A 21,416-nucleotide genomic window follows, 5' to 3' on the forward strand; every position below is an offset into this window, starting at 1 on the left:
CCCCAAAGGGCATACGGGGGTCAGCGTCTGAGCAGAGCAGGACAGGCAAGACTCATGCAGAGTCACCATGCTTGATCAGAGGGGCTGGTGGTGAGAGCGCTGCTGGGAACAAGCAGGCGAAGCAGCCAAGACACGGGGGCAGCGCGATGGCCTCCACCATACCCTTTCTCCCTGGGGCGGAGGTTGACAACACAGAGCCATACTGGAAATCTCTGCATTAATGTATGCGTTACATTTACCCATTGAAGGTCTTTACCGGTAATCCCATTTCTCTCTGCCCCACCCATTCGTAGCTGGAACAGCACCTGGCTTGCTCGCAGGTGGTGTGCAGGGTGCAACAGGCGCCCCTAATTCAAGGAGCGCCGAGGCTGCTTGCGTCAGTGTTTGCAGGGCGCCTGCTGTCTGGTAGCTGGATGACCACCTGCTCGGCCCTCCTGCACCCCTTCGTGGCACAACCGAGGCAGAAGCAGGCACAGGCCCCGCCGCCCAGGACGACGTTCGTGCTCTGGGGGTGAGGCAGCCTCTCCCGGGACGGGCGAGCCTGCCGGTGCCCCACGCCCCTGCCCTCTGCAGTGCCATCACGCCCTATCAGCCGTTCCCGCAGGGCCGTGCGTGTCACCATTCTGTGCCTCCACCACAGGCTTTATTTCACTGCCAATTCGGACTTCCGAGCTCATGCAAATCACGGTTTCTGTGCGTATCGAAATAAGCCGATTCCGCAGTGAGCGATGAAGCCGGGGCCCACTGAAAAACGCCGTCTTCCTTCCCACCGCCTCCAGCGCGGCCAGCGGCGACGCCTCACGGGCGCTGCCCGGGGAATCGGCCGGGAACCGCTCCCCGAGGGGCCGCCGCCGCCACCGCCCCCTGTCAGGGCCCGCCCAACCGCCGCCGCCCCGCCCAACCGCCGCCTCGCGCCCAACCGCCGCTCTGCCCCGCCCCGTCCCCTCCCCGGGAAACTGAGAGTGGTGCGAGGCCGCGCCCGCCAGGGGCGAAGCCGGGGGGTGCGTCACTTCCGGTTGGGCCCGCGGCCCGCAGGGGAGAGCGTTGCGGATCCGGCCCGGCGCGGCCGAGCGGCGGCATGGAGAAGCTGCGGCGGGTGCTGACCGGGCAGGACGACGAGGAGCAGGGACTGACGGCGCAGGTACCGCCCGGCGGGGACCCGTTCTTCTTCCCTCCCCGCACCGGCGACCTGGTGGCCGCCGCTAACGGCCGCCGAGCTGCGGCTCGCGGGCCGGCGCCCCCTGCCCCGCCGTGCAGGCGGGGTCGCTGAGGCCTCCCCGCCCAGGCCCGCACTGGTGTCGGCGGCCTGAGGCGGCGCCGCGTTCCCGCACTGCTCCCTCCCCGGCCTGCGCAGGCACAGGCAGCCCCGCCGTGTCCGCCTGCGTGCCCGCCCGTGTCGGTAAGCGGGAGAGACGGGGAGGCAACGGAGAGACGAAAGTTTGCTGCGTGCGCCGGAGGGTGAGATTTGTGGGCACCAGGCCCTGCCCGGGAGTCAGAGTTTTGGCGAATTTTCGTTGTGCAGAGAAATGCTTTGCTGTGTTGGTGGTTTGGGGTCTTTTGGGTTTGTTTCACACGTCCTGCTTCGGGAGGGTCTCCTTGTCTTGTGGGTACTCGTCCTCCTGCGTGGCCTTGGTACTTGATGATCGGTTAAAACAATGGGTTTTTTTTCTAAATTGCTTCTCCATTTCCTTATGCCCCTGAATTTGCAAAAGCTATGAAAGACTCTCTATCTAGAGATAGTTTTGTATATATTGTGCTGACGTTCCTTTTTTCGCTGCATACTCCTCAAGTACAATTTAATTTTTCTATTTCCTCCTCACTGAGTTCCTCATCGTCAGTTGTTTTTTTTACTGGGTTTGAACACCATACATTTCTGAGACTTCACTTCTAGGCTGAAGCCAAGCTGAGCATACTTATAAAAAACCATTTATACTATCAGCTCCCATTTAATTGGCGTGACTGCAGGTTAAAGTGCCCCACATCATGGAATATCTTGATACTATGTGCTATGGGATGCTGGGGCATGGTGAAGGAAGCTGGAACATAGAGCAGCCTGGATCTGAGCTACAGCTAATAAACCTTGGTGAACCAGCACAGCCTGATCAGTACAGTTGGTGTCTATGGCACAATTTTAGTTCCAGCAGCTTGCTGCTGACATGCTTCACTTGTCTTTGCGCTGAGTTGCTGCTGGTCTTCAAGCTTTATGAACTTGACCTCATTGCCACAGTAAAGCAGCTAAATTGTATCCACAGCTGATTGATTCTGGAAGTAGTGTAGCATCTGTGCCCTTTCACTGCAGAGCTGGCTGCCAGCATTTGGCAGGTATGCTTCATGTTGTGATCTTACTGCAATATTATCAAAGAAATGCTTATGTTGCTGTTAATCTTAGTTCAATTCCAAGAGAATGAATTAATTTGCCATCCCCAGGCACATTTCACATGAGACACATGATAGTAACACAGAGTTCTCCTTTATTTGATGCTGTGATGTTTGTTTTAAGGCAGCAATCAACAGATAAATGCCTAAGATTTAATAATTTTATATTTGAGGTGTATATCCTGAGAAGGAGAGAACTGAGCTAAGAATGTGCCTTTTGTTAAATGTCAGTAACTAAGATATATATGATTTTACTATTGCATGTAAAGATGTTAGAGCCGGAGAAGGCTTTAAACAGGAAAAATCTCCCCATATTTAACGCCTGTCTAGTACATGATAGAAGAAAGTGTATAAATATGCCTTTGGCATAGTGCGAAGGAGCTTCATGCTGAGAAGATAAACCAGAAAGATCTTCTTTAAAGTAAATAAATACCTGCTGAAGATAAACTCAAGTGTTTAGGTTAGGCAATGTCTCTGTTGTAGGTTTCTCTCAAAGTAGCAATGTATTTCTAGAACACTGGCAATCAAGCCTCTTTTTAGTGAGGGAATTCATATGTGACATTCACTAAAGCTATAGCTTTACAGCTGAATGCTTTGACTATTTTTAAAGTGTGTGTAATGGAGAAAAAAAGTATGTGCACCCATACAGAGAAGGACACTTTTTCAGCGGTAAGGTTGTGAAAGAAAATATAAGGTTATGCGTTTTGTGTGTAAAATCTTCAACTGTTTTAAATGACCTTTCTGGAACTGAGTTATGTATTTGATTAAAAACAATGGCCTTCTCTTTAGAATAGCTGGTAGTTGTGCAATAGTCATCATATGGTTTATGTTCACAGATGCCTCTGTATTCTGTTCCTTCTTGATTTTTGCAGAATCATTACCATGAAGTCAGTGTCATTCCTGTTAAGTAAAGTAGAAGAAAAGTATATAGTGAGACAGTTGTGTGATGATTCAATGAAGTCTTTCTGTACTTTCTAAATTCTTCAGATGACCAGCTGTCACTTTATGCTGCAGTTAGAGCAATTACTCTAAATATTAAAAGGGAATTAAAGGAATTTATTACAAAAAAATCAATAATGAATTGTAAATATAGCAGTGTAATGATGTTGACAGGGCAGCATTATGCTGTTTAGTTTTATCAACAGCAAAACTAATAAAATCAGTCCGTTTGACACATTGGCTTGTTTCCTGGCTGTCGTTTCATGATAGTTGTCAATTGACAACTGCTTAAACCATTCAACAAGATTTTTAGCAAGGAGAAATAGACCAGATATTTAAATTTCTTATATTTTACTCTAAAGTGTTGATAGAAATACATACAAGGAAACCTATTGAGGAAAGATGAAAATATCTCTCTCTAAATATTTTTTTAAATATTGCTTAGGAACTCAATTCTGCAAATGTACTCAATGTTTCTTTGAAATTGAGTTTTCTCCATTACTCGTATATTCTTGAATTTACTATCAAGAAAAGATATAATTGTTAGCTTCCAGAATCTTTCTTAAAACCTATAAAGGAAAGTGCTTCTATTTTTTTGCTTGCCCATATGGAAAACTTTTATAAGATAATTAACGTATGGGGGGAGCCTAGGTAGATGTTCAAAACCATAAGAAATGTTTTTGAACAAAGGTATCCTTGCAGGTTATCGTTCATATGATTTACTGGGTGTCCATAGCAAGCTATTCAGCAAAGACGCTGTTATCTGTTGCTTGCAGCTTGTGTATTAGACTATTGCAAGATTGTTCCTTATGTTTCAGGAAGTCTGCCTTCCGGATTCCAGTTTCCACAGAGGGTTTCCTCTTGATTTCTGGATGTCTTCATCATTTTTTTGATGTAATATTTTCTTGGAATATCCTGTGAATAAAAGTCTTTGCTTCTTGCCCAGGAGTTTGACATTAAAGCTTAGCTATAGAAAACTAAGGGTTTCTATTTGTTGATTTGTTTCTTTTTTCTTTTTATCACTTAGAAACAAGCTGATAAGCAGTATAGCAAGAAGGGTATGTTTTACAGGGACTCCCTTGCTGCCACCACTGTGCAGTTCTCCATATGAATCTTTCCCCAGCTGTGGACTTTGCATGGCAATTTTTTCAGTCTTCTAAGTAAAAGCTTCTGCTAATGCAAATATCGTAGAGTGTAATGCCAACTCTTTTTATCTGAAATCTAGGATTAGCTGTACAGCTTATGTCAGACAATAAAGAAAGTCCTAATCACCCTTCTGTTGTTTCCTGCTTTTGTTGCAGAGGCAGTTCAGGCTTACTAACTTTTTCTTAGGGTCCTGGTTCACAGTCTCATAGGTTCATAGGTGTAAGAAACTAAGCTGTTACTTCAAGGTGTTTCACAGCCCCTCTTACAGAAATTACTGCTCCTGCAGCACTTAACAGCAGAATAGTCAGGCACTGTGTCAGGTCCTTGACTTTTACAGATTGTAGCATGGCATTTTAGCACAAGCTGAAGTTTGTTGTTTAAGTAGTTGAACTATGTACCTGTTACTCCTGCAGCAAGGTGCTTCACTACAGGGGTGAAACAGGCATCTCGGAAAGGTAACCAGTTCCATTGCTTCCATGAAACCTAAAAAGTATTCGGTGTCAGGGACTAAGAAAATGCATTACCAGATCTCCAGTTTCAGGATTTCAAACACTGCATTAACTAGGTGCAGCTCGATAACATAAATGGTGATGGCATCAAGAATGGTTGGAGGATCAGCCTTCATTTTAATGCCAATGAATTTAATTAGCTTTATTATTACAGAGAATGCTGTGTTGTGGTGCTCTGGCAGCCCTCATGCCACAGCTTATCTTCCTGCAGTTCATGTGCATGTATTGTCAATCTAAGTTTTTAAGAATTAAATCCATAAAATGTATTAAACTAATTTTGAAATCGTATTTTAAGTCTTGTGGCATTTTCTGTTCCAAGCCTTTGTGTGGTTTACTTTTTTATGGTGTTGGTATTTTTTCCACCTAATAACTGTTAGGAATTTAAATGAAGATAAAGGTATTTTCAAATTTATATGATAAATGAAATTTCCTGGTAGTTGTTTCAGGAACACTTTCAGATATTAAGACTAGAAGTAGAAGAGCAGTAAGTGGCAGCAATGTGCCTGATACACCTGAAGAAATGATTTACCTTCATCCTTTTCCTGTTTTCTAGGCAATCTGAAATGCGTGCATTGGGTGTACTGATAGTGTTGGCCCATCCACACTTCATTTCTGAGCAGGGATGGAAAGGATTTTTACTCTTTTTTTTTTGTGTACGCGTGATTAGTTGCATGAATAGGTGTAACTAAAAGCATGATTCAAATGGGTATTTTCACTTATGTCCTACCAGCTCTTCCTGTACTTCTTACATGTATAGGCATTCACGAATATGACTATCAAATATCATTTCAAATACTAAACCATCTTTCAGTTGCCGTTTTTGTCTATTTCTTTAATGCGTACATAAGGATAAAGAGTTGGACCTAACAAGGTAAGCTGCATCTTCTGACCTTTGGGAAGTTCTGTCTTAACTGCTGAACACGGAGAAGGGGGAAGAAAATTCAGAACAATATTGTATCCCAGCTCTGTGTGTGCTCACACAGTATGCAAGCGTAAAAGATTACTTTTAGTATTCTGATCCTCCTTCTTAAGTAAATATTCAAAGTATTTAATTTTATTAAATAAGGTTAGTAATTTTTTTATAAGTAGAAAGTAGTCCAAGCTATTCCTTGTTGACATACATTCAGATGCTGATTCATCACAGCATATAAATGTGTGCTTGTATGTGGCCCTTTTTCATTAAACTAGGTATGGATTCTTCATTTGTACAGATATGAAATCATTCTAAGCAGTAACCAAATTTCATTCATTCACTTACCACTACCTGAGAGAGAAATTTCTCAAAAGAGTAGGAGAAACATCAAACTCATTGGTTGGGGAAGCCCTAACTTGTATATTTGGTTAATTACACTTGATTGAAAATATCTGTAGACTAGATAACAAAAGGGCAAGTTTGCTTGAGTGATCTGAACAAATAGGAAAGTTAGCTTTTCGTAGTCATCTTACAGAAGCTGAAGCAACACTTCACTTGATAGACCCGTTTAAAATAGAAAGTATATTTAATTTTAGTGACCTGGAGTAAGCTTACAGCATGGGTGGAGAAAATCAACGGAGCATATCTACCAGTCACTTCTGCTGAAAGGGGCTGTTCTTCTGCCAGCTATGTGGCGCTGCCTCTTTCCTTATATCAGCCCCACTGCTTTTCTGACATCTTGCTGAGCTGGTTTGACTCATTAGTCTAGCATAGAACTAAGTCATCAGAATAGAAGGAACACTAGTTCTTTTCCCACTTTGTGAGTTGTGGCAGCTAGCTCAGCTCATTAAAGGGTCTTACAGGTTCTGGAGTCACACTGGAGAATCAGGAGATAAAATTACACCTTTCAGCAAGTTATCTGTCTGTTGACACAAGCTGCGTTAATCTGCCTACACCTTCACCCTGTAAGGAACAGTAATTGAAGTGGAATCATAATGCTTGTGGTGGATACTTGTACTAATATGTACAATGGGTTCTGTCTAGTAGCAGGAAAAGGTAGTAATGTCTACAGGAACATACAGTGCTGCACAAATAGCAATTTGCAGATAAACCTATCTAGAAGGTGCATTCATTCTTCTGCTTTGGTACAATTGTGATAATTTTCAATTGTCATTGTACAGTGAAAAGAAAGTCTGTTTGAAAGTGGAGCAGTATTGCTTGAGTGCCAGGATATACCTTCACAGGTTTTGTCTCTTTTGTTTGTTTGTTTTGGAAATATGTTTCCAGATTGCTAATATAATTTCTTAAACTGAAATAATTAATATGCAAGCAACTGTTAAGCAAGGTAAAATAATTGTTTCTGGCTAAAAAATTTTGTTTGAAATTAAGGACTTCAGTAGTAAAGAGAAAAATGTCCTTTTGATTGTTCAAAACTGGGTTTGTAATACACTCTTTTTTTTTTCTCCTTCCCCCTCTCCTCCCGTTAAGGTCCTCGATGCCTCAACACTCAGCGTTGGTACTCGAGTCAGATGGTTTGCCATATGTTTTGTTGCTGGCATTGTGTGTTCTATTCTTGTAAGTAAAGTTCCCTTTCCCCCCACCCCTACTTTATTAATCTTCTACAGTAGAACCTTGTTCATATTCGTACTTTATATGTGATTCTGTGTTTGCTTTATCCTACATCCTTAATTTTGTATCCATAAATTTAACTGGACATTAAATGTATAATTAGCATGTTAGGGGCTGTTCTGTATATTATGATTTTGACTATCTTTCTTCCATTCACGGCAGAGAGCATTTTTATTGTAGAGTAATAAAATTTCTTACTAAAAGGTTTGAACACTGACAAAATATGCTATATTTTTAATTTAGATTGTGAGTAGTGTACTAGGAAAGAGCTTTTGCTATTGTTCAGTGTGTACCCATCTTATTTTTATTCTCTCCAATTAAAGGGGAAAAGGAGGGGGAAGCTTGAAAGGCTTTTTAAAGGCTGAAGAAACCACAAGTGTAACCCGTCATACTCACAAATCCATAGATGATGACTGTGGTAGCATGTTGACACTTCAAAAACCTGCTGCCCTCCTGTTGATCTTGCAGTCAGCAAACCATTTGTTCATTCTTGAACTTGAGGTGTTGGCAGGAGACTCAAGCCTGCAGTTAAAAGTTGAGATATGTTAATTGATTGGGTCTATCAAAATCTGACATGAGTAACTAACAGTACAAACCAGTTCTTCATCTGCATGAAAAGTCACAGAAGCAGGTGAAATAACATTGGGGAAGTATCCAGACTGCTGGTTTTGTTTTTCTTTTTTCTTTTTTTTTTTTTTTTTCCTTATGAAGTAGAATGTTACTTTTGATGTAAGGGAGTCAGCAGCCTTTGGCTAATGTGTGTGGATGACACTTGCAGTTTTTGTGGAGACTGTCAGGCAGATTGCCTTGACTCATAATGCATTCTGGTAGTAGGATGGAGAAACTAGTCCTGTGTGCATTAGTTTCTGGTTTTGCCATTATTTAAATGACTGCTGCTGCTCTTTCATTTGCCATGAAGAGTTTTCTAACCAAGGAGACTTATGTAATGACAGAAAGAAGCAGCTGTGGAGGAGCAACCTATTGATTGATTGGGGCACTCACTTCGAGACAGCCACTTGCTGGATTCTCCTCCAGGTGGAAGCTTCTGGTTCTTTATCAAAACTTGAGGTTTGTTAGACTGCCTGAGACACAGAGCTAAACTAGAACAATTGCTGGTCTTACCTATGAGAGGTCTTAAAGTGGTAATCAGTTCACTAAGGGAACTGGAGAGTGGTATCATTCATATTGATATCTATGCCAAGTACAGTGACACAACCTCTGGCCAGATGCTTGTGTTAGAGCACGGGCAAGTTCTAGGGAGGGAGCTCAAGATTGGGTTGGAATATTCCTTTTTTAGGGTTGCGTAAGCATGATTTGGTTGACTGCCTCCCCCTCTCCATTTTTTTTTTTTCCCGCAAGTAGAATTTAACCAATATAATCACAAATTTTAGTATATGCCATGTTTGTACTTTAACACCTATTTCTGGACAGGTTAACATCACTTTTTGCTGCTTTTTTTTTAGTGTTTAATCTTTGTGCCTCTTCTATATCACATAGTGTGAAACTATGAAACAATAAATAAAAGGCTTTAGGATCTTGGTTTCTTAGTTTCCTTGAGTTATCTTGAGCTTGAGAGAGAAGAGTCAAAACTCAGCTAGTGTGTTTGTGGACCTCATATCCTGGAGAGCTTGGAGGCAGCTCTCTAGCTAAGCTTTGCCACGTGAAGTTGAGAGCTGGCAACTCCACCTTCTTCTGCTTCAGATTATGGACTTTTTGCTGCAGCATTAGGGAGGCCCTCAAAGAAATGCTCAGGTTGTCCCTTACAGGCATGTACCTAATCTTTAGATCTCATTTGTCCACAACCTGGTATATTTATTATGTTCTTGGCTGGTCAAAATTGCAGGTGGTGTTTTTTCTTTAGTCTTTGCAAAGTGTCCCTAGGCTTTCCTTGTAAAATACAATTACACTCTTGCAGCTTTCCATGATTGTTTGTACTGTGGTCTGTGCAAACTGACACCACAGATTCCCACTGAAATTGCAGTTGGGTAGAATATAGTTGCCTTTTTTTGTTTTGTTTTGCAGGACTCAAAAAACCCTGTATTTTCCTTCTTGTTTAGGCTATATTTCTCCCTGATCATCCTAGGTACTGTGATCAGCAGAAGGCTTTGAATTTTTTTTTGTGTTTAGTGGAAATAAGAGGTGTCTGGAAGTAAGAGTTCTAAAATATTTCTGTTCAGCCTCAGCGCGTATCTAGACTGCAAGTCCAGGTGGTTGATTGAAGAAGAAAGATGATGGTGGATATTAGTGTAGCTTTATGACATTTTTCCCTCTGTGTGCAGAGATGTATGATGTATACTGCGGCATGGTAACAAAACTGAAAGTGTCATAAACAGAATATAAACAGTACAAATAAATGTTATAAATAAGTATTGCCTAGTTGTAAAAATATTGTGAAATATAGTAAACCAATACATTATTTTGCCAGTAGGTGGCAATAGAAGTATGCTGAATACTGACTACTACAAATCTGAGAACAGTGTACTCTGCTGGTATATGTTAGAATGACACTCTGATTCATAGTCTGAAAATACGGAGTATAAAATCTAAATAAATTTAATTAACTAATTACAAACGTACAAATAATCTATCTTTTATAGGGAACAGCATTGCTATGGCTCCCAAAGGGAATCAAACTTTTTGCAGTGTTTTACACCCTGGGAAATATTGCTGCATTAGCCAGGTACAATTTCTTAATTATTGTTATTAGAAAAGTACCTTCTTTTCCATATACATTTCCATTTGCTTTTACTTTAAAATGGTGTCTGTTTATGTTGCATATAAACAACATTGTTTTCATATTGAAATGCTAATAACATAAAATCTTGTTTGTCTTACAGTTTTAAGATTGTCATAATTAGTGAATATCAGTTATTCACTTGTTATTCACTTGTTATTGCCCCGTTGTGATGTCTTCTGTGATTGTTTTGTGGACACATCACAACTGGTATCTGAACTATGAATAACAAATTTTTAAGTCCTTCTGCCGGGTACAGAGCTACCTCAGTTTCAGGGGCAAACTGGTAGTCTGCCCACTGTGGGGATGCTTTGTTACTGGAAAGAGCTTTTTGCTTTTAACAGAGAGATCTTTCTGTTCGTTTGAAAAAGGAGAGGTTCAGGAAATCCTCATTTTGACTCTAGGGCCAGGCAGAATCTAAAAATCATTCACAGTGTATTTTTAAACTCTGTAATTGGTTCTTTGCAGTGTTCCCCATAGCAGTTTGTCTTATTTGCAGAAGATTTGCAGAAGGGACCTCCTAGGATCTAAAACTCTTCTTTTACTGTTTGAAAGACATGTAAGAAACAACTTAATGTCAGTAGGTCTGGTCTTAACTTTCATGGACTCTGACTTCAGTCAAGTCACTAAACTCTTGAGTCAAAGCATTGTTAATCTGTTAAAACTCAGCAATGTGACATTAACATTTGAGAAATGTGATGGTGTGCTGCTTTTCCTCAACAAATCTGTTAGGGGACAAAAATGTTTATACTGGAATTGAGTCTCATTTGTATAACTGTTCCACCTCATACTAAAACAAGACAAAAAGTTAATACTGGAGGTAGGGAAAATGGAGTATTTTCCTTTCTCTTCCTTACCTTATTCTTTACTCTTTGTTGTTCGGTTTTTTGGTTATTTTTTTCTTACCTAGTATTTTGTGTGTGTTTTCACTGCTTCAGGTTAAATTAGCACTTTAGAAACTAATCAAGTCTAATTGTCAGTGAACTAAGAGGAAAGCTTTTACAGACAGTATTTCTCTTAGGAGAATGCTGAAAAACTTTAGTCTGGACTCCAACTAAAATTAGAATTTAAAATGGCCCCCTTCCCCTTCAGTAGTCCTTTTACATATAAACAACAGACAACTGTGTTTTAAGAACAGTAGGAAATGACAATGAAGTCCCAAACTGATAAGGAAATTTAAACTTTTTCAGGCTTGTTTGCAAGTCTGTATTTAAAACAAATGCAGTTACCACTCTTACTAAATAGTCCTGTCTAGCCTGTTTTTTACTATGATTTTCTAGCCACAAACATGAAAACAATGATACTTACTTAATTCTTCTCTGTGATGATGAGTGTGTCTTCTACAGAAAGTGCTATGTATAAGAAACATTCTGAGTAAGTGGAGGACCTCTAGATTTTTCCAGCCTTTCTGCTCCCTATGGATTCTCTCACATCTCTGGAGAAGCTCTTGTGATATCTGTCCTTCAATGCTAATTGGGCTGGCATCGATGCATTTTTGCTTTCTATATTTTTTCTGCCTATTTTATGTGGCCTGAACCTCCCTCATTTTTACTACCATGTTTTCATCATCCCTATCCTTCCACTAGCTAACTAATTTTTGTTCTAGTTCTTCAGGTCTCTTTTTTTGGTCTTAATTTTTATGGCCCAGCAGCCAAGATTAAAAAAATACTGAGAAAAAGTTAGTTTGGATTCCAGTTAATTTAAAATATTTTTTCTTTTGAATCGAGAAAACATTTTTTTCCATTTAATATGGACTTTTGAGGTCTGTCTATGCAACTTCAGAAAAACAAAGTGAAGAGAAGGGGATATGTACACAAAGTTGCTGGTAGGAGAACATCTGGCTGTGGGAGGTCATAGGTTCAGTTTACTTCTTGGGACATGGATTCCCATATTTCTTTTGTCTTAGAAGATGCATGTTTCACCAGGCTTATGACTGATTTCACGAGGGAGCTCTACCAAACTCTTCCCTGCTACTGATTGTTTCATTTCATGTAAATAAATATTAAGTAGAAAAGGAGTTAAACTAGATTTCCTACTCTGTAGTAAAGTACTCAGACCACCACATGGTTACAGGCATTCTCACTCTCTCACTAAATGTTTTCTACAAAGTAGAATGGCTTCAATGACAGGGAAGGAAGAGGCTCCTCAGAATATTTGAAGCCAGATAATTACTCCTGTGGTTGTGAATTCTTGGTTCACATTGCATTTCTTTGCAGGAACAGGTACAGCTTAGCATTGCTGATGGTTTTCATTCTCCCTTCAAGTTAACTACAGAGTAGAAGAAAGCAGCAGGATTTAATACAAACTACTGAAGTTTCCCCTTTTTTTGCTTGCTGAGTTTTGGCAAAGGGTTAGAGCTTCCCTGTAATACTGATTGTAGTTACTTGCGAGCTGCCTGGGTAAAAAGTTTATTGCTAAACAGAAATTTTCTACAGAAGTTTGGTCTTGGTATTCTTTGCATTCTTTTGGCAAGTCAGTTCTTAAGAACAGCCTGAACATGAAATTCACTAGGCTTCAACTTGACAACCCTCTGCTATAAGTGGTAATGTTTTGGAAAGAATTTCATGACCAAGGGTGACTCAATACATAAGCTGTTTCCAGAACTAAATTCATGGAGTATTTTACCTTTCATTCTAGCAGGTTTCTGTTGCTAAACACTGAAATGCCTTTTTTAAAGCCTTTGTACTCATCTAACTGTTGGAAAACTGTTTAATTACCTATTGTCTTTTGCAAAGATTTATTTGGAAGTGATTTACCATTTGTTTTGTTTTTTCCTTCCTATTAGTACGTGTTTCCTGATGGGGCCAATGAAGCAACTGAAAGCAATGTTTGAGCCAAAAAGATTAGTAGCTACAGTTGTGATGTTGGTAAATATACTGTCTTTACTTCCTTTTGCTAAAAAGTTTTCCTTTAGCCTGAAAGCTAAATCTGAGGCTTTATTAAAGAGGTTATTTCTCAATCCAACCCTTCTTTGTACTGAGTAATAATAGTCACGCTGATTAGCTCTGTATATCACAAAGATTATCTAACTTCTTTCTATGAGCTTGTGGTTTTGTTGCTTATGATTTTTTTTTAATTAATCATTTGGAGTAAAATGTTCTTTACTTAATATTTATTACTAAATGCTAATATTAAGTTGATTATTTTTAATTTGTTTTCTAAAACAATTTTTTTGAGAACCAGGCTAGAGAGAGACTTTTCAGCTACTGTGAAAAGTCAGTGGTCACCAAGTTTAGCTTGGCAGTTGATTGTTGGCTGCAGTTCTGTTTATATAGCTTAGTGGTTCAGCGCTTTCAAAGCGATGGAGAAAATTAATTTCTCTCCCCTGGGAAGCCACATGTTCGGCTTCACACTCCTCCATTGTGAGGACCTTGGCTCCTTTACTTCCATTACTGTCATTTCTTCTTCTGGGAGGATGGTAAAAACAGCCCTGTCCCCAGTCTCAAAATTCCTATCCCAAAACTCTATATTAGGTAGTTAAAAACAAGTTTCTGCCCTCGCTGCTTCTCTGTTTTGTACTTATTTTCCTTGTTCCTCCTGATTTGTTTCAACTTTTATTTTTGAAATGTAGTTGGCTGTCCTTTTCTCCCTCTCATAGCTTTCTTTCCCAGTTGGTTACAGCTGATGTGGGTAAGAAACCCTTCATGAATTCTTTCTGGATGGCTGTCATATGGGTTGTGTATTCTTTCTCTCACACACTCGCATGAAAAAAAAAAAGTTATCTCATTTGAGAAGCTCACGTTTGCCCACATCTTTTGGAGAAGTGACTTGATCCTTGCTTGGACTCTGAGCTTTGTTAGAGGTGACTTTTTGCCATCTCTTCCAAACCATACCAAGTTACAAGTCCTAGGGAAGTTATGTTTCATAGGTCTGCAGTAAAAATGTCCAAGAATGTCTCCAATTCTCTAGAGTCTCTGTTTGCTGAGCATGAATTCTCCAACACTTTACAGCTGCAGGCTTTTTCTGGTCAAGTTGAGGACCTAAGCCAGGCACTAAAGCAGCCAGCACAAAAATTATTTGCTCTGTTATCCTATCATCCACTGCACTCAGATGTGGTGACAAAGAAAATAACTTGCTTTGAAGGCTGTAGAAACAAAACACATCAGGGAAATGAAAAGAGAACAGAGTAGAAAAAACATCATAGACAGACCTACCTACCTACCTGTGAAGAGAAGCTACCAACAAGGTTAGGAAAAGGCAGAATGAAAGTTTTCACCTAACAGGGAACAGGAACATTAGATGAGCGCTAAGACACTTAGGATGGAAAATTTCAGTAATACAGAGAAGAACTAGTAAAATTCTAAAGTTTAGAAAACTTTTGATGGATTTTACTGTTTTCTTCCCCATCCTAACACAAAGCTAGAATTGTAGGCAACTCAGGAGTCACAAATATGTTTGGAAAATTTCAAGAGAGTCTGTTATTTTTATTTCTTTCAATGAAACGCCAACGATTTTTTTTTCAGTGAAAATTTAGAGTTTCGTTCTGTTTTCTACTATGTGTAATGACAAATGGAGGGAGCTAGGTGAGATTTAGTGGAAAAAGTGATGCTTGCACAAATGGTGTGATTAATTTGGCATAGTAAGCCATATCATTGTAATGTTCCATCAAAGGCGTATAAGTAGCTTGAATAAAGCTTTATGTGAGCTTTTTCACTGTGTATGAAGCAGCTGCTCCCTAGTGGGCTCTTCATTACTGTCAGAAGATGAAAAAACCCTGGCAGAAGAAGCAGAGCCTATATTTGCCAAATACCGTAATTGTGAATGCATGTTTTTAATAATGGGTTGTTCACAGCGATGCACATACCTTTCTTGTCAGATGTTGATGTTATGAATACTAGATCCAAAATGATACTATGTACTGAAATAATAGAATAGCAGTTCCCAGACTATGTGGTTGCTTTCAAGCAAGCTTTATCATCTAAGCCCACCTCTTAATAAACCTAACGCCTAAGGCTACACAGACCTGGTTATACTCCTCCTGATTCCTGAAGTCAGTTCCTGTTTCCTCTTTCTTCTGAGACTTGTCCCAGCCCTTCTGACCATGGAGCACATCATACTGTGCTTTGCAAACACCGCTTTACATGGAGTTCAGCATATAGTTGCTGTGTGACAGCTTTTGGCTCTGCTTGTTTCATGAGTCAGTTCTGAAAATGGTGATTACCCATTTGTCCTGGTTTCAGCTGGGATAGAGTTAATTTTCTTCTTAGTAGCTGGTATGGTGAAGTGCTGTGCTTTGGATTTAGGATGAGAATAATGTTGATAACACACTGATGTTTTGGTTCTTGCTGAGCAGAGTTTACACTGGTCAAGGACTTTTCAGCTTCTTGTGCTCTGCCAGGTGCATAAGAAGCTGGGAGGGAGCATGGCTAGGACAGCTGACCCAGACTGGCCAAAGGGCTATTCCATACCATATGACATCATGCTCAGTATATAAGCTGGGGGAAGAAGAAGGAAGGGGGGGACATTTGGAGTGATGGCGTTTGTATTCCCAAGTAACCGTTACGCGTGATGGAGCCCTGCTTTCCTGAGGGTGGCTGAACACCTGCCTGCCCATGGGAAGTAGGGAATGAATTCCTTGCTTTGCTTTGCTTGTGCGCGCGGCTTTTGCCCAGGAGTTTTCTCACTTTTACCCTTCCGATTCTCTCCCCCATCCCACCGGGGGGGAGCAAGTGAGCAGCTGTGTGGTGCTTAGTTGCTGGCTGGGGTTAAACCACGACACCATTGAAAACATGACAACAGTTACTGTATTTGCTTTGTTGTGTATTTGAGTATTCACTCTTTTTTTTTTTTTTTTTGTCTCTCCTTTCATCTCCACCCCCCCAGCTTTTCCTAGTATTGACTCTGTGTGCTGTATTCTGGGTAAGTGAGAATACTTTGTTCCTCTAAAGAGCAATCTAGCTTGGTTAGCTTATTAATTGTATTACAGCTTTAACAAACAGTTCAGTTATAGAGGAAAGATGAGCTTGTGTGTGTGGTATTTGTGTTTTCAACTGCAGTTCAGTTTAGGTGGAGTGATGGGCCTGCTGGCTACAAAGCAAATGCACCCTTCTGCCTGCATGTGATGCAGATGAGACTACAAAATCTAGAGTATCAGGTTCAGTCTGCAGACCTCTGGAATAAGTACTAAGAAAAGCAAGTTAAAATATACTTTCATCTTAGTGATGTGTACTTATGTCAGAGAATATCAGAGAATACGTAGTGGTCTTTAGAAACCACAGGTACAGAATATTAAACTGATTAAGGCAGAGACACAGAACAAGTACCTTCAGGCATCTTGATGGAAAAATTGGCTGTAGTTATGTTCCGTAGAAGGAAATATGTAGCTGAAGTGAACTTGAATATTTGCAGAAGTACAGTATCATGAATGAAAGTGAAGGTGTTAGCATTGATGCCATCAAGTGTTTTCAAAGCTAGAGAAGGTTTTCATAGCATGATGCGATGGATTGATGGATAAAATGAATGGAAAATTGTTAGAGTGGAAAGGAGTAGCAAATTAAGTTAAGACAAGGAAATTCAGGCATCATCAGTTAACTAAATTTTTGGCTGAATAGGCTGTTACAATAGTTTGCAGTATAGACCCGTGCAAAATGAACTAACTTGAGATATTTGCTTTATTTTTACTTAGTGGAACAAAAAAGGTTTGGCGATGTTATTCTGCATATTGCAGTTCTTGGCAATGACCTGGTAAGATTCTTAAAATTCATTTTAATTTGTTCTCCATGCCCCTACACCCGCATGATTATAAACCTATATATATATATGCTTCGCATAACGTAAGTGTGCCCAAATGCTAGCCTCAATCTGTTTTTCTAAGCTAGGCTGTGTAACTTCAGCAAAATCTATATGCAGTCGTCTTGCAAAAATGATAATTTTAAGTATATTCTGCAATGTGTGAACTTATTTGAGGCATTATGAAAGGAATATATATATATGCAAAAAAAACCTTCATGCCTTTTCTCTGTTGTGAAACTAACTATATTCATAGGCCCTTCTTTTGATTATCTCCCTTTTTTTTTTTTTTGAGTTTAACTAAGCTTTCATTTTTGAAGTAGAAGAAACTAAACACTTTCACAGGGTGTGTCCTGCCCCGACAGTATTCAGCGGCACTGGGTAAAGAGTAGGCGGATGTGAAAGAGTGAATGTAGTGCGGCGGGTACTATGATGACCATCCAGATGTGCTTAAGGGCTGGGCTGGGGAATGTGTGAGCACAGTTAGGTGACTGCTTGCAAGCCTGGCGGAAGTTTTGGAAGTTACTGATTTCTCCATGGTGATACAACTGAACATACTCAGTCTGCTTGTCCCAAGTGAATTATTTGGTACTAACTCTTGGGTGATCCAGGGTGACCACAGTTCTTGTTTGAACTTGCCCTGAATGCACAGTGTCTATACTGAACTTGGATCTGAGGACAAATAACCATTTGTTCAGGATAGGGACTGTTGGGCATCATGCAGGGCTGAGGTAAATGCTTGATACTAGATTGAGGGAACATTGCTAACTATGTTCTACATGTTTACAGCAGACAGCTTCACATTTGTTGAGTGTCTTAGAGCTTGATCAGGCTGGCCATGAGAACAAAACATAGCCTGGAGGCTTGCGAGAAGCAAGTTTCAGAGGATAATAGAATTATCAGCTGTTTGAGTGTCACAGTTGTGGAATATTATTCATACTACAGCATATATCTGTATTTAGAGTTACAAAAATAATATGATTAGATGTATATGTATATTTGCATAGTAACATATGTTGTCTTTTAAACTGGAAAAAGTTGCCTCTGTCATCTTGAAGAATACAGTTTTCCCAGAAATCTCCGTTCCTTTTGAAATCTGCTTTTTTAAGTTTATGTGCTGTAGAAGTTAAAGTATATTAAAAAAAAAAAGTACATCAGGAAATCTTTGGCAGTATGTTTAGTTCTTGTCCATGAATGTCGTCTTTTCTCAGGTAAGCATTACATTGAGTAGATGATCTTGTTTAAAGTTTTGTTACAACAGGTTGTTTTTATTAATGCTGGACTGAAGTGAAATAATTGAGTTCTAGGAGAGACATGAACACTGTCAAATATACCTTTTTCCTCTTTTTTTTCAGGTATAGTCTGTCATATATTCCTTTTGCAAGGTGAGTCTGCATGATTACTTCCATCTTAACAAAAGTCAGCTATCTTTATGCTGGGGAGGGGGAAAAAGTCCTTAAATTCAGTATGTGAAAAAACATAACCTCCTCCCTTTCCTTTTAATTTTTAGAAAAAGACATAGCTGAACCCAAAGTAATGCTTAATATAAGCTTTAAATACAAGTAAAGTGCAGAGTAATTCTCTTTGTTAAATTTCATTCTAGTTTTCATCACTGAAAATAAATTGAATTTCGGTTTAAATTCTCCCGTGATTTAAAAATGCATTGATGCAATAGTGACCTTTCCAGTACTTATGTTAAGGATAACATAGACCTGAGGTCTTGGTTAAAAGCAAACAAATAAGCATAATTTCAGCTGCTAAGTCTGCTTCTGAATTCCTCCATCATTTTTAGGAGAGGCAGTGCTGCATGTTAATGTTCATTTTGGCAAGCTTCTCTTTCATTTCACCCTTGTGTGTACAAAAAGGGAACAAAAGCTACCCAAATGCATAGTGAAACCACATGCAAGTAAACAAACTGAAGAATCTATTTTTTCTGTAATGTTTCACATAAAATGCAGTTTTGTCTTTCAGCAGTGTGTTTTTTTAAAAAATGCTTCCATGTCTATGTATTACTTAGTGAGGTTTTCTGTAGTGAAAGTGGGGAAAAAAAGAATACAAAGTATCGTCTATGCCTTTCATCTGCTATCTTCCTGTAGTGTTTCTGTAGCTTTGCCAAAAACTGTACTATGGATTTTTTTTTAAAGCTTCAGATTTGACCTAGGGAGGATTTAAGCCATATATATATATATTTTTTTTTTTTTTTTAGATAGTAGTTGATAATTACAATGGATTAAATACTTTAACTGAACTCAGGCTTTAAATTGCCATCTTACTATTTCTGACATCTCAAGCTAACCCAGTCAAAAGTAGTATTCTGAATTCCCATAGTTCCTGTGGCCATGTGGCAGTCTCATAGGGCCATTTTTTTTATTTCCTTTTGCTTTTTTTTTAAATGTTCTGCTCTGCACAGACGACAAGTTGAGCTACTGGTCACTGGTCTTTGGTTCCCTACCAACAGTGCTTTAAGTTCTGGTCAGAAAAACATTAGGTTATATGCATCACTTAATTCCTTTGGTTTTATTTGTCTGTTAGATTTTATGAGTCAAAGAACTGAATTTTACACAGGCTGCTTTTAGTAGTACAGTGTTTTCTTTAGGCATTATTGAGTTATTTGCTTATGTGGAATGATATCATAAATTCATTGTATAGGCTGCCTTTCTTACAGAAATAGTGATCTAAACTGTGTTAAGTGACAGTGAACAGTATTATGTAACTTGTTTAAAGTATGCATTTATCTTGATTTCAACAAAATTGTCATTACTTGATTTAGCTCTGTTAATGGTTTACTCTTAACAACAGTTTACTTGTTGATGGTTGTGTTTTTTCTTTTTCAATTAATGATGACTCTCCTGCTGGCATGGCAAAAAAAAAAACAACCTAAACAAAAAAAACAAACCCCAAAACAACAACAAAATACATACATACAGTTGGTATTTTTCTTCATTTTTCAAACTAACTACAGCATACAAATTCCACTCCTTAACAAGTTGTTACATTTTTGAGAAAATGAAAAAGAAAGGAGACTGATCTAAGTAGAAGAGTCAGAAAACAGTTTGTTTATTATGGGTTAAAGAAATAGACCCCTTCAGATCTTTCAAACCCCAAGGCTGAGCCAGCTCTTCATCCTGCACTCTTAGGACGTGCACTGTAAACGCTTCAGCCTGTGCTTTTTTTCCCTGCAACGTGATGGTCCAACTCCAGTGTGGCTTGGACTCAAAGCACCCGCGCTTTGCTGGTTGTCTGGCTTTGGCACGCTCCTCAGCCCTGCCCTTGCTGGCCAGCCTTTGTGAAACAAGGCTGTGACCTTTGCGAAGCCACCGAGCGTGCTGCAGAAAAATTTCTAACACTGTGTCTGCATTTTAGCATGTGCTTGAGTGTAAACAGCGTGGAAGACAGACCATACAGGCAGAGCTGAGCTTCAGAATGGGCTCGAGCCTTTGCTGTAGTAGCTGGTGCTGTAGATGTAATCAATGTAACGATGGCTGTTGAGATCCTGCATTTGATAAACTGTTGATTTTTGTCTTTAGTTTCTGTAATATTTTTAAGTTTAATATGTAATGGTTGGTATGGATGTAAAGAAACAGCAAATATCTTAACTGATCTTTTTTTTTTTTTCTTTTTAAAGGGATGCTGTGATTAAATGCTTCTCGTCCTGTCTAGGGTAAATTAAAACCAGGAACCACTGTATGCTTTAAGCTAACTTTTATTCCTCTGTGAATTTTGCTCGGAAAACCATACTTTTCCACTCTTGAAATACCCAGTAACAATTTAGTATTTTCCTTGCCTTTTGCATTTGGGGGATTGAATAATTTTTACTAGAAACAGTTTTAAAAATAAATTGGGTGAACTGTTTGTGTTTACCCTGGAACTTTTAGGCTTTTTTTTTTTTTTAACAAAAAAGTACATTTAAATACCTTGGGCAGAGTAGTCTTAAAACTACCTTGCATCCAGTCACACAGTTTATTCCCCAGTGGAGGCAGGCCACTAAGATCTGGGTAGTATGCATAAAGATTTCATTTCCAGTTATGTCTAAAATTTGCAATGTGCCATTTATGTTTGTATATTATTCATTGTGTGCTTTTCCAAAGACAGAGTTTTATAAACACTGTAAAGATTTGGTAAGTTATATGCTCCTTCGAAATGTCTATACATGTGCCTTATGGAAGAAGCTTAATGAGAATATGTGAAAGGTCTGTTTAAAGCCTGTTGGATTTTATTAAAAAGCTATATTTTAAATGACTTTTTTACTTTCATACTTAAATACTTTTTACTAAAAGAACTTATGACTAATGTATAAATGAGATTTGTGAAATAAATTAGTTTTAAAGGTGCCTAAACTATTTTTTTATTTAGGACTCTGCTGTAGAGGGCTGAAAACTTCAACATAACACTTGAATAAATACAAAAATAGATTAAAAAGTGGGATATGTATATGATTATA

The 21,416-nt window shown here is 39.3% G+C and overlaps 1 protein-coding gene across 2 annotated transcripts; it reads left to right on the forward strand.

Moving 5' to 3' along the window:
• The first annotated feature begins 984 nt into the window (after positions 1 to 984).
• SFT2D1 (SFT2 domain containing 1) lies at positions 985 to 21,306 on the forward strand. Of its 2 annotated transcripts, none has more exons than XM_087774447.1 (8): positions 985 to 1,141; positions 7,372 to 7,458; positions 10,110 to 10,192; positions 13,032 to 13,113; positions 16,070 to 16,105; positions 16,872 to 16,930; positions 18,331 to 18,360; positions 20,601 to 21,306. In XM_087774447.1, exons 1-8 carry the CDS (start codon positions 1,079 to 1,081, stop codon positions 20,638 to 20,640), a joined length of 480 nt encoding a protein of 159 aa, XP_087630573.1. In that variant the 5' UTR covers positions 985 to 1,078; the 3' UTR covers positions 20,641 to 21,306. The 2 variants fall into 2 exon arrangements, with proteins under 2 accessions (XP_087630573.1, XP_087630572.1); XM_087774446.1 differs by having other exon boundaries at positions 13,032 to 13,110; positions 16,040 to 16,105.
• Positions 21,307 to 21,416: the final 110 nt, after the last annotated feature.

This window comes from Nipponia nippon, unplaced genomic scaffold (genome assembly GCF_047370975.1).
Source record: "Nipponia nippon isolate SJK-2023a ecotype South Korea unplaced genomic scaffold, ASM4737097v1 scaffold_4, whole genome shotgun sequence".
In the NCBI taxonomy this organism is placed as follows: Eukaryota; Metazoa; Chordata; class Aves; order Pelecaniformes; family Threskiornithidae; genus Nipponia; species Nipponia nippon.

What these genes read in the sequence shown, in the direction of transcription:
- SFT2D1 (XM_087774446.1), top strand. Translation starts at nt 1,079, where the DNA reads ATGGAGAAGCTGCGGCGGGTGCTGACCGGGCAGGACGACGAGGAGCAG. An exon ending in AATATTGCTGCATTAGCCAG is followed by an intron (nt 10,193 to 13,031) that starts GTACAATTTCTT and finishes CCTTCCTATTAG; the next exon opens with TACGTGTTTCCTGATGGGGC. An exon ending in CTCTGTGTGCTGTATTCTGG is followed by an intron (nt 16,106 to 16,871) that starts GTAAGTGAGAAT and finishes ATTTTTACTTAG; the next exon opens with TGGAACAAAAAAGGTTTGGC.